The sequence below is a fragment of the Hyperoodon ampullatus genome, assembly GCF_949752795.1.
Source record: "Hyperoodon ampullatus genome assembly, chromosome: 6".
Classification (NCBI taxonomy): domain Eukaryota; kingdom Metazoa; phylum Chordata; class Mammalia; order Artiodactyla; family Ziphiidae; genus Hyperoodon; species Hyperoodon ampullatus.
Genome location: NC_136919.1, coordinates 6,158,266 through 6,170,347, shown reverse-complemented (window position 1 = coordinate 6,170,347; position 12,082 = coordinate 6,158,266). Strand labels below are relative to the sequence as shown.

General features: G+C 58.8%; 1 protein-coding gene across 1 annotated transcript in view; it reads left to right on the top strand.

The window, feature by feature from the left end:
- HMCN2 (hemicentin 2) overlaps positions 1-12,082 on the top strand; it is a gene marked incomplete at both ends in the record, with an annotated part of 149,376 nt that overhangs the window by 65,973 nt on the left and 71,321 nt on the right. The window contains 7 exons of the mRNA XM_079706160.1: positions 2,473-2,600; positions 5,052-5,306; positions 5,938-6,024; positions 9,318-9,512; positions 10,407-10,537; positions 10,866-11,013; positions 11,424-11,550. Coding sequence (XP_079562286.1) covers positions 2,473-2,600; positions 5,052-5,306; positions 5,938-6,024; positions 9,318-9,512; positions 10,407-10,537; positions 10,866-11,013; positions 11,424-11,550 — 1,071 coding nt within the window. The remainder of the gene's footprint in view (positions 1-2,472; positions 2,601-5,051; positions 5,307-5,937; positions 6,025-9,317; positions 9,513-10,406; positions 10,538-10,865; positions 11,014-11,423; positions 11,551-12,082) is intronic.

Genomic DNA, 12,082 nt, shown 5'->3' with positions numbered 1-12,082 from the left:
ACTGTGGTTGAGAAAAGCCAAGCCAGGGGAGGGGAGCCGCACAGGGGAAATGTTTACTTGTCACTGAGACAAGAAAACATCTGTGTTGTGTTTTTTCCTTTTTTCTTCCAGTTTGGAAGATTAAGGGACCTACTTAGGGCTGCCCAGCTGATTGGGGGCTGGGGGACAAAACACAGACATGTTGAGGGGGGTGTGGTTTTTACTAGCAGCTGGGCTGTTTATCGAGCACTTACTATGTCCCAGGGACCATGGGCTTTGTGTGCATCGTGTCACTCCATACATGCCGTCTCCTGTGATCCCAGCTGAGGACACCGAGGCTCAGGGAGACAGAGTCCTTGGCCCAAGGTCAGCCTTCAAGAGGCCGAATGGTGGTGGATGCGGGGGCCACTTGCTGTCAAAACCCAGTTCCCACCTGCTCCGCCGGGCTGCTTCTCAGGGCAGGGGCACTTCCCTGTGTCCTGGGGCAGTGCTCCCAAGGGGTGGTCGCCCTGAGGACCTTGGTAAAACCCCGATTCCAGCCTCCGCCCACAGATCGGAGTCTCTGGATGGGGCCTGGGAATCTGTATGTTTCACATATAGCTGGAAGATTCTGATAAGAAACCCTGCTCTACAAGGGGGAATGATGGACCCTACCTGTGAGAGCTGATGGCGTGTGAGCCTGTGGCGCAGGAGTCCTGCTCCTGTGCGTGGGGACACATACATCAGTGTGCAGAGAACTCTGGTGGCGAAAGAAAGAAAGAACGAATGAAGAAGCGGGGGGGGAGGAAAGAAAAACCTCAATGTTTCAATGCCCACCAAAAGGAGAACAAATTAATCCAACTGTGGTACGATCACACCACAGACTACTATACAACAGTGAAAAGTGAATGAATTAGACCCCCACACATACATATGATGCCATTTATATAAGAGTTTTAAACGAGGCAAAACTGCATTGCGTATCGTTATGGATGCACTGACGTCACCATGATAACAGCTGACCTCTGTTGAGCACGTCTGTTCCAGGCACTGTGCTGTGAATTAGGTCTTTCAGTTCTCTGGACAACCCTATGAGGGATAAGTACCACTGTGTCTCTTTTTTCCAAAAGGAGACACAACCGAGGCACAGAAAGGTTAAGTGACTTGCCCGGCCTCACACAGCAAGCACACGGCAGAACAGGGTCGGACCTAGTTGTCCCAGCCCAGTGCCTGGGCCCTAGAGACCACTGCCTGGTCTATCACTCACAACTGTCCTCAGAGAACTTGCCCCAGGTGCCTGCTGGATGCTCAGGGCAAACTGGACGAAGGGTTTACTGGGTAGGGGGATTACAAGCCCACTTTACATATGGGGAGACAGAAAACCAGCAGAGCAAAGCTAGTCACCCGTGGTTGTCCAGAGAGTGAATTGCCAGCAATATTGACCCGTTTAATAAGTGCACGTCCAGCACTTGGCTTGCAGCTGCTTGGGAGATGGGGCTATTGTCATCCCCGTTTTGCAGAGGAGGGATCTGAGACTCAGCAGAGAGGGGAGTGGAGACCAGGACCGGAGCCCAGCTGTACCCTGATCAGCATAGGCGGGGGAAGAGCTGGCCCTTGGAGGTTACCACCCCCACTCCCCACCCCTGTGCCAGCTGCTTGTACTTGGGGCCCTGCTGTGGCCAGTGGCCGCAGCTGCCAACCCAGTTCTAGGGGGGCAGGGGCTGCACGGAGCCAGCACATGTGGGCTGGTGACATCATATCTGCTGGGGCCCCCTCGGGTCCAGCCCAGCTGCAGGAGCCTGGCTGGGGGTCCCAGATCCCTGTGGGATGGGGACCAGGTGACTTCAGCAAAGTGGGACAGGTTGGGGAGCACAGCGATGGGGGACCTCTACAGTTTCCTCCTGAGGGCCCAATACAGCGCCGGACAACAGGACACTGAAAAGCCCTGGATTCAGAGCCTGACCAGACCTGGCAATTAGACGCAGAGGGTCTCTGGGCTGCAGCTTCTCCCTGGAAGCCGTTGGGGGGGACCTCCAAATGGGGCCTCATCCCCACTCTCAGGGCAGGGTCGAGGAACGGTAGGCATGTGCATTAGAGGAGGGAGAGTTACTGGCGACTAGGTACCAGGCCCTGGGCTGAGCCCACGTGGAATCTGTTCACCAGCCTCAGCCAGAGAACTTCTTAATGTGCCCATTTTACAGATGAGGAAATGGAGGCTCCAAGAGGTGAAGGGCCTTGCTTCACCCAGCTGGGAAGGGTTCAAAGTTAAACCCAGCCAGCGGACTCCTAGTCTAGTGCTCTTTGTCTGTTATGCAAGTTGGAGGGGACCTGGCCTTGGCCTGTGGTTTGGGGGAAGTGGAGGCAGGGCAGGGGGAGGAGTGAAGGGTGGGTGGCGGACACTGCCTCAGTCCTGGCAGGCTTCCTGGAGGAGGCAGCTGGTTCAAGTTGGGTCTTGGGCCTTTCCAGCAGAGGTGGGGTCGGTTGGGGTCTTACCAGTGCCCCTCACTCCCACAGGCATTGCCTCCTCCCATCAGGCTCCCTGCATCTGGCCCAGGCCCGGGTGAGTGACAGCGGCCTCTACGAATGCACAGCCAGTAACCCTGCAGGGTCCGCTGCTCAGTACTACATCCTCAGGGTGCAAGGTAAGGCCCTGGCTGGCAGCCTCTGTCTCACACCGCTCCTCCAGCCCCCATCTTTCTTAGGCCTCTCATGCCCCTCCCCCATCTCCACGCCAGGCTCTGTCACCCCCTCATGGCCCTCCAGTGTTTCTTCCATCAACTCTATTTCCTGTCTTTTTCAAGCCTTATCTCTCCTTCTTCTCACCCCTCGTCTTCCCCTCTCCTGAACCCCTTGGTTGAGCCCGGAGAGTGTGTTCAGAGGCCCCCTGAGAGCAGAGGGCAGGGCCCCGTGGCGTTGGAGACTTGGCCGTTGGGAGGGGGACCCACGGAGGGGGTCCTGGTTCCTGGCTCGGGTGGGGGCCCAGGAGTGCATGTTCACCTGGGTGTCCAGGTTCCATTCACAGAAGCCACCCAGTCACTCCACCAAAGAGGCGGGGACCTTGTCATCTCCAGGAGCACGGGGATGAGTTGTCTGAGACAGGGGTCCTCTGACTGCAGCCCTCAGCCACTACTGACCTACATGCCGTTTTCATGTGGCCCACGAGTGAACAATGATGTCTACATTTTTAAATGATTGGGGGAAAAAAGACAAATAATGTGACATGAAAATTATATGGAATTCAGGTTTCAGTGTCCATAAATACAAGCCTTATTGGAGCGCCATCACACACGTTCGGTTACGTAGCGCCTGTGGCTGCTTTCACGCCGTAACGGCAGAGTTAAGTGGTTGAGACAGAGACCATCTGGTCTGCAAAACCTTCTCAGAAAAAGCCCTTTCCAGAAAAAGCCGACCCCTGATCTAAGCTGACTCCCCATTTTACAGGTGGACAGGCTGAGGTTCAGAGAGGGAGGGGCTCAAAGCTTCTCTATAAGTTTGCATGAGCATGGGAGTGAAACAGAGAAGCAGGAAGCAGGGGGATGAGCAGGGCCTCAGAGTCGGCAGATCTGGGTTTGAATGCTGACTCTGCCACGGACTGGCTGTGTGACCTTAGGCCAGCTGCTTGGCTTCTCTGAGCCTTGGATTCTTCTTCTATAAAGTGGAGGCAATAATGCCTATCCCATAGTTGTCAGAAAGGGTGTGGAAGACATCAGGCATTCATCACGGTGGAAACTGCTGTTGTTTGCAGCAAGTGTTTTTGGTGGGGGTGGGGGCGCGGGCAGGGCATGTACACCCTCGTGCTCCTGGACAGTGAGGCTCTGGGCTCCGGGTGGGGGAGCTGATCTCTGCCCAGGGGCCAGCTTCCATAGATGGTCTTATCTTCGGGCTCCTACTCTGAAGCTGGGAAGGGATTGGGTGTCCTCAGCTTCCCCCAAGGGCCCAGGACACTTGTCCTCGTCTTTGAGAATTCTCCCGGGCTCATCCAGTCTGGCCCCACGGAAGCCACCTGGATTTCTGGTCACACAGACTCAGCCTTGGGGCCGGTCCAGCTCCTATGAGCCGACGCAGTGGGTGACTCTGGTCAAGTCACACAACCTTTCTGAGCCTCAGTTTCTTCATCTGCAAAATGGACATAGCATCACCCACCCCGTAGGAGGGACCAACTGGGACGGAGGATGGGAAAGTTGCTTGAAAAACACAAATGCAGAAGAAACAATACCCACTATCCTCCCCAAGCCAGGAAAGGGAAAGAGCGAGCTGGGAACCCTGAGAGTGAGTCTAGCCGCCGTGTTTTAGGCACCGCTGTGGAGCAGGCTCCATGCTGGCTGCTCTAGTGCTGCATCTCATTTCATCCCAGGGCTTCTTTGTGAGGAGGGGAAACCGAGGCTCCAGCCAGTGTGGGGTCCTGTGGCCGAGAGGGGCAGGACTGGGATTTGAACCTCCCCTTCTGTGCATGCTGCCGCCTGGGCTGAGTCAGTCCCGCCGCCTCGTGGGCCTCAATGTCCCCATCCAGCACTGAGCTGGTGTTTCCCAGCTGGTGGTTCTCAAATGGTGCTGGGTGCAAGCCTGGGGGTAGGGATGGGGGTGGGGGCTGGGGAGGGGTGGAAGGGGAGTAAGCTGAGCACGGAGGATCGATTTTTTTTTTTTTTTTTTTTTTTTTTGCGGTACTCGGGCCTCTCACTGTTGTGGCCTCTCCCGTTGCGGAGCACAGGCTCCGGACGCGCAGGCTCAGCGGCCATGGCTCACGGGCCCAGCCGCTCCGCAGCATGTGGGATCTTCCCGGACCGGGGCACAAACCCGTGTCCCCTGAATCGGCAGGTGGACTCTCAACCACTGCGCCACCAGGGAAGCCCGAGGAGCGATTTTTTGATGGCAACACGTGTGTTCAAGGGAAAGGCTGATTCTACTCTTGTGGGGAGGTCCACACGGGATGCCCTACTGTCAATCGCCCCCCATAATGACGATTTCTGCTGGTTGGCGACGGCCAGTGGTGTGGGGAGCCCTGCAGCAGGCTGGGCCCTCTCTGTAAGTCTGGGCTCTGTGACTCCCCCCACCCGGGGCCCCTGCCTTGACATCCCTCCCCGTGGCCCTGTCAGTGCCCCCCCAGGTGCAGCCGGGCCCGCGGGTCCTGAAGGCACTGGTGGGAGAGACTCTGGACCTGAACTGCGTGGCCGAGGGCAACCCGGAGCCCCAGCTGACCTGGTCCAAGGATGGGGTGCCCCTGCGGGGCGGGGGGCCCGAGGGCTCCGTCCACTTCGTGGCCATCCGAACCTCGGACGCTGGGATGTATCGCTGTGAGGCCTCCAGCAGCGCTGGGGTGGATGCCTGGGAGCTGGAGCTCAGGGTGCTGGGTGAGTCTCCCCTGAACCCTATAGCTTACTTCCCCAGCAGCAGCCTGGGCTTCTGAGCTGCTGGACCCCTTCCTTCCTCCCAGCCCCCAAAGCCGTGTCGGGCCGCTTTCGTCAGCCCTGGGGGGGCTCCATCCTCGGGGTGGGGTGCAGGCGCCGCGAGGTGGTGGCTGAAGAGCAGCGGGCCAGCTTCTCCCACTTCCCAGCTGGACAACCATCGGTCAGTCATTTACACTCTCTGACCCTGTAACATGGGTCCAGTAACATGTGAGGGGTCAGTGAGAGAATGTGTGTGAGGTGCCTGGTGCATAGAAAGTTCTGGATCCCTGGTGCTAGCATTTTCACTATGATGAATTTGAAACACACTCAGAGAAGGCAGGGCAGGACGATCCTGAGCTCAGCCCCCCGAGCCCGCAGGGTCGTGCGTGGCACTGAGCGCTGTTCCATGGGCCACCCTGCAGGGGGTGAGCTGGTGCCATGGCCCTGACTCTCCCTGAGGCTGAGGGCTGGAACGCCTTATTCCAGCTGGGGTTCTGGATGGGAATGCCCCCTCCACCAGCCCTGGGCTCCTGGTGGGGGGAGCACCAGGCTTTGGGTTTGGGCGTGTGAGTGTGGCCACATTACCTTCCACCAGAGCCGCCATACTGGGGGCCCGATGAGACCAGTGGCCTGCTGGAGAGGGTGGCAGGAGAGAACGCCAGCTTGCCGTGCCCTGCCAGAGGTGAGGCTGGGCCCTGGGCTCTGGGCTGGGAGGGGGAGAAAACCCACCCATGTTTCAGTGCCCTCGGTCACTGTGGGCAGTGCGCGTGGGTATGGAGGCTTATGGGGTCCCCACTCCTGTCCAGGACCATGCCAGGCACTTCATCCCATCAGCAGCCCTAAAGGATGGGTATTAGCATTAGCTCTATTTTTTATTAGGGGCAATTTAGGCCCAGAGTGGTTAAGAGGGTTGCTTGAGGTCACAGCCAGAAGGTGACTCACGGAGTATAATCTGCTTTAACCCCAGCCCCGAGTGCCCGTTAAACCCTGGGCCCCTCTGCGCCTGGGTATTGTAACAACTGGGGCTGAGGAAGGCCCCAGGGTCCTAGGATCGGTGCTTGGTGACCCCTGCCTCTCCCCAAGACCCAGGCTTTCTCACAGGGCATGGATTCACACAGTCCTGGGCAAACCAGTCCCTTGGGACCCCCTTTGGGCTACAGCACAGTGTGGGGTGGAGATAGCCACCCCTGGGTCAATTCCCTGGTGCCGGGCAGTTCACACCTCCTTTCTGAGCCTCAGTTTTCTCAGCTGTCCAGTGGGGTCACACCTGTCCCTCCACACAGGGCTGCTGTGAAGGCCCAGTGGACAACAGGAAGTTTAGGTCCCAGCACCGTGCCTGGCACATAGTAGGAGCTTGAGGAAATGTGTTGAATGGATTCCACTGTTCTGTAAAATCTCCCTGCGGCACCCAGTGGATCCCACTGGCTGCCAGAGTTGCTTCTGGCTTTGGGTCAAAATGGCCAAAATGTCTCCCCTGTGCATGGATGGTGCTCTCTAGAAGGGCAGGTGTCTGGGTGTCTAAGACGTAAGTGGTAGCTTACAAAAAGCCTGGCAGGAGCCAGCAGAGCTGGTTCTAGTCTGCACTGCACTCCTCATGCCACAGGATCCAGGGAAGTCCTTGGAATGGGACAGAGGGAGGGCCAGGTAGGAGGCAGGTGGGAGCAGACCACCTGGAGGGGCCATCGTCCCGCTCTTGACCAGGGCGCCACCTTGTGTCAGTATCTGGTAACAGCAAGGAACCTGTAGTGCCCTCCCGGGACCACCAGCCCCAGCCTCCTACCCTGATACCCCACAGTCACTCCCAACCCCAGCATCATCCCTGGTCAGCCAGGGGCCTGTCCTCTGGGCCTGACTTCAGCCAAGTCAGCATAAGCCAAGTCGCCTCCATCAAAACTGCCTGTCCCCGCCCCGCGCCCCACCCCACCCCCCTTGGCCTTCTCTCTTTCAAGCAGGTGGCTGCCCGGTGGGCAGTATTGGGCGCTGGTATTCACCAGCCATGTGACCTTGGGCTCGGAGGGCTCTGAGGGAGAAAGGAGAAAGCCTGGAGCACCAGAGGGCGTGCCCCATGGGAACCCTGGTACCTGCAGTGGGTGGCACCATCCGCCTCCTCCTCGTGGGGTGGTACAGAGGCCAGGAGCCTGGCCACCAACTTGCTGGTGATTTTGGACATTGCTCCTCTCTTGGTCTCTGTAAAATGGGAGTGGAGGCAAGGTGAGTGGTTTTTCAGCAACAGCCCTGAGTCACTGGAGCCTTCCCGTCACAGAGCAGTGGTGCAGTTCTGTGTGGTTAGAGCTCATTTAGGGATTAGATGTTTGCATTAAAAAAAAAAAAAGCTTCCAGGGTTCAAAACTCAATACCCCTCAAGGCTGGCGGCTCTGAAGTCCTGGTCTCTGGGTGGTGGGAGGATGGGCTGGGGCCTTTGGGAAAAGATGAGGAGCTGGGAGGGGCATGTGTGTGTCTGTGGGGTATATGTGTGTATGTTGTGTGTATGTGTTCACACATGTGTCTCCGTGGTGGGGAGCAGCTGGGACACTCCAGCAGGCATCCTGGGCAGACACAGAGGAAACGGCAGAGGGTTCTATGAGAAAACAGACACACAGGATTAAGTAGCCCAAGGATCGCAGAGCATGGGTGGCCCTCCTTTTCCCTCAGGGCCAGCGGGCAGAGTCCCCAGCACTTAAGCAGGAGCAGTCAGTACAGGGTGGGGTGGGTCAGGGGCCCTCCCGAACGAGACGACACCCAGGATGCCTTGGATGTGCCGCATCTTGATCGTAGCCCCATTCCCCCCTAGATGGGGTGTCTCACCCCTCCCTCTGAAAGTGAGGATAAAAGAGCAAGTGAGGCATAGAGAGTGTGCTTACAAAGCGCCCCGAGCTGCCAGGGGAGTCAGCAGATTGAGTGGGGGGTGTGGTGCATGATAACTGGTATTTAGCAACGATTATGACCCCAATGGGGGGTGGTGGAGGGGCTGCAGGCTGCCCTCCCGCTCGGCGCTAGCAGAGGTAGGAAGGCAGGTGAGGGCCCAGCAGGCAGGGCAGTGAGTAAGGGCTGCCCTCGTCCTGAGATCACTCAGCAAGTCTGCGGAGTTGGGGCTCACGTGACCCAGGCCCCGCTGCGACCACTGGGCGCCATGCCTCATGGGCACGTGTGCTGCTTGGAATGCTGGGTCATTCCTTCAACACTGATCTGAGGGCCTACTGTGTGCCCTGGCCCAGTGGGGCAGCTGTTCATCCCGCACCCACTGTGCGCCGGGCCGTGTGAGCCGACAGGCTGATGGCAGAGCCAGACGCTGCACAGTCCGACGTGAGGAGTGTCGGAGAAGGGCCTCCAGGGGGACTGCGGCGCTCACGGTGGGGCTAGGGGTGTGTGGCCAGCGGTGCCCGCCTCATGCCTGTGAGGGGAAGCACAGGCCTGGTCCACCTGGGTCCTCCACCGTTTATGTGCGGATCCGATGGGACAATATGGGTACTGAGCACGGCGGTCTCATTCATTCATGTAGCACCTACTGTGTGCCAGGCGCTGGGCTTGCAGCTGGGGGTGCAACAGGGGACAAAGCAAAGACTTCGGACCTTGTGGGGGGAACAGACAATAGGCCAAAAAAAAAAAAAGCCTAAAGAAGTGCATCTTATGTACATTAGGAAGTTGGAGATGGCAGGCAAAGGAGAAAACACAGGGCAGGTGAGGGGGCTGGGAGTGCGGATGAGGTGGGGCCTCTGCGAAGGGGACCAGAAAAGGCTCTGGCCCCTGTGCCTGTGGCCCTCGGGCCGCTGGGAGGCCATGTGGACGCACAGCACTGGGTGGGGAGGTGACAGGTGTGTGAGCACCTGCTGCTCCTCCAGCCTGGGGGGCAAGGAGGTACCTGAGACCTCCCCCCACCCCGGAGGGTCAGCATCACTTGCAGGGGGGTGGGGGGCAGTGTGGGTGTGGACAGGGAAGGGGACAGGTTTTCGTGCTGATGACTCTGTGCCCTGCCAGGGACGCCCAAGCCACAGGTCACGTGGCGGAAGGGCCTGTCCTCAGAGCCCCTGCGTGGCCGGCCGGGCCTGGCAGTGCTGGATGAAGGCTCTCTGTTTCTGGCCTCGGTCTCTCCCACCGACGGTGGAGACTACGAGTGTCAGGCCACCAACGAGGCGGGCTCCGCATCCAGGAGAGCCAAGCTCGTAGTCCATGGTGAGCAGGGACCCCAGGGCTGGGGAACGGCTTGTACACACCTCCCAGTGGTACCCATGGATGCCTGGGTGGGGCAGCGCCAGCTCCCCAGCCTGAGAGCTCACCGCAGGGGAGGCCGCAGGTCCCTGCCTTCCCCCACCCCATGCTTGTTGGGGAGGGTTTGAGGGTGTCAGGAAAGTGGCAGGTTGCATGGGCATCCCCATCCCCAGAGAGACCTCCACCGAGACAGTGTAAGGAGAAGAACCTGGAACTCCATAAATGGCTCTGAAATGGTCTAGTGAATTTATTCTAGAAGGCTCACTGATGGCAAATGAGAGTCCCAAAGCCCACCTTCCACTGAAGCTGCTGAAACTACCCAAGGTTCCTATTCTTCCCGCAGCAGGAAGAGCTTCCCACAGCTCCCGCCCCTGGTGCTGTGTGCAGGGGGAGGGGAGCCCTTCTCCTCAACACGGGCTTATGGAGGGGGTGGGAGAAGCAGTTTTATGGTTCCCGGGAAGTTTGTTTCAAAGACATACCTAGGCCCCATCTTCGGAGATTCTGACTTGGGGTGGTGGAGGGTACCCCCCTAGGTGACCACGACAGCAGTTTGGGTGGAGAGCCAGATGGATCCCGGGGCTCCCGCATCTTACAAAGCTGGATGTCAGAGCCCGTAGACAGTTCCTGGGCACGACCAGCACGAGGTCCCAGGGCGAGGCCGCTGTGGCCATTCCCAGGCCCACGGGGCTCCTGATGGCCACAGCAGGGGCTGGGGCGGGCATCCTGGAACCCCAGAATCTGGGGAAGGGCGGGAGTTGGGGCTGCCCGTCCAGGTGGGGAAGAATGGCCCAGAAGGGGTCCGGGTGGCCGTGGCTGTCCTGGGAGGGGGCAGCTCCTCTATTTCTCCTTGCTCCCAAGTGCCCCCCAGCATCCGGGAGAACGGGCACAGGGCCAACGTGTCAGGCATGGCCGGGCAGTCCCTGACACTGGAGTGTGACGCAAATGGCTTTCCGGCCCCCGAGATCACGTGGCTCAAGAATGGGCAGCAGGTGGGTGTCCCCTGGGGTGGATGGGCTGTGGGGGGGATTTGGATAAAGTACAGACCTTCTGGACGGGTTCCTGCATGTGCCAGGTGTGGCGGGGAGGTGTGACAAGTGGCAGGAGTCTTTGGGGATGCACTGGGGCTCAGGGCCACGGAAGACCGTGATGAAGCCTGAGGGGCTGCCTGGTGGAGAGGGCACGGCACCGTTCTGGGAATCAGAAGCCCTGGGTTCCCGTCACCAACCAGCTCCCTGGGCCTCAGTTTCCTCATTGCTGATGGGGGGTGCGGGGTGGCCAGACCCCGCTCACCAGCTCCCTCTGGCCTCTTCTGCCCAGATCCCCGAGGTGGGCAGCCACCGCCTCCTGGACGGGGCCCGGGCCCTCCACTTTCCCAGGATCCAGGAGGGCGATTCTGGCCTCTACTCCTGCAGGGCCGAGAACCAGGCTGGGTCTGTGCAGAGGGACTTCGATCTCCTTGTGCTCAGTGAGTGAGGCTGAGCCCTCCCAGCTCCCAAGTGTGTCTGGCCCTGCAGCCCCTCCCCTTTTAGGTGGGGCGGGGGAAGGAAACTACTGGCTGGGAGCCGGGGGCATAGAGGGGCGCATGACAGACCTGGTCCCTGTCTTCACAGAGCTATGGGGGCAGACATTAGATAATCACATCATTAGCTTTGTAATTACATTATGCATTATATGCTACAAAGGAGCAGCGGCGGCAGCTGAGGACACACAGAGCAGGGGCCGATCCAGCCAGGGGTTTGGGGGAGCTTCCCATGAGGGCCGGGTAGGAGAAGAGAAGGGTGACCAGGCAGGGGTCCTGCACGTGCAAAGGCCCTGCAGCAGGCGGGGCTTGTAGGGGTTGAGGATTTTTCTCCGCCCACCCTTTCTTGCCCCCAGTCCCACCTTCCGTGCTTGGAGCCGAGGCCGCCCAGGAGGTGCTGGGCCTGGCTGGTGTAGGGGTGGAGCTGGAGTGCCAGACCTCGGGGGTCCCCATGCCCCAGATGGAATGGACCAAGGATGGGCAGTGAGTGACCCCCGACGGGTAGTGTTGGGGTGGAGCCTCGGCCTGGGCTGGTGGAGAGGGCCTCTGGGGAGATGGAACTCTGCAGGGTTAGAGCTTGACAGGCATTGCACGAGCCAGCCAGGGCCCAGGCAGAGGGCGGTGTGGGGCACATCCACCCCCCAGCCTGAGATCACCCAGGTGAGACCCTGCTTTCAAATGGCAGGGTTTTCTCATCACTTAGCCAGCCTTCCTTTCATTTTTAAAACTTTTTCAAAGGTGTTTTTTAAGGTATTTAAAATTTTAAGGAATTAATATGATGTTTACTATTCCAAAGTGCACAATTCAATACGCTGTGTTCAGTACTAAATACAAGTACATCCACAGTGTTGCACATCCGTCGCCTCTGTCTGGTTCCAGAACATTTCACCACCCCCAGAGGAGGCCCTATACCCATTAGCAGTCACTGCTTTGTTCCTCCCCGGCCCCAGCCCCTGGCAACCACTAACCTCTGTCTCTGTGAATTTCCCTATATTTCATATAAATTTCATGCAGT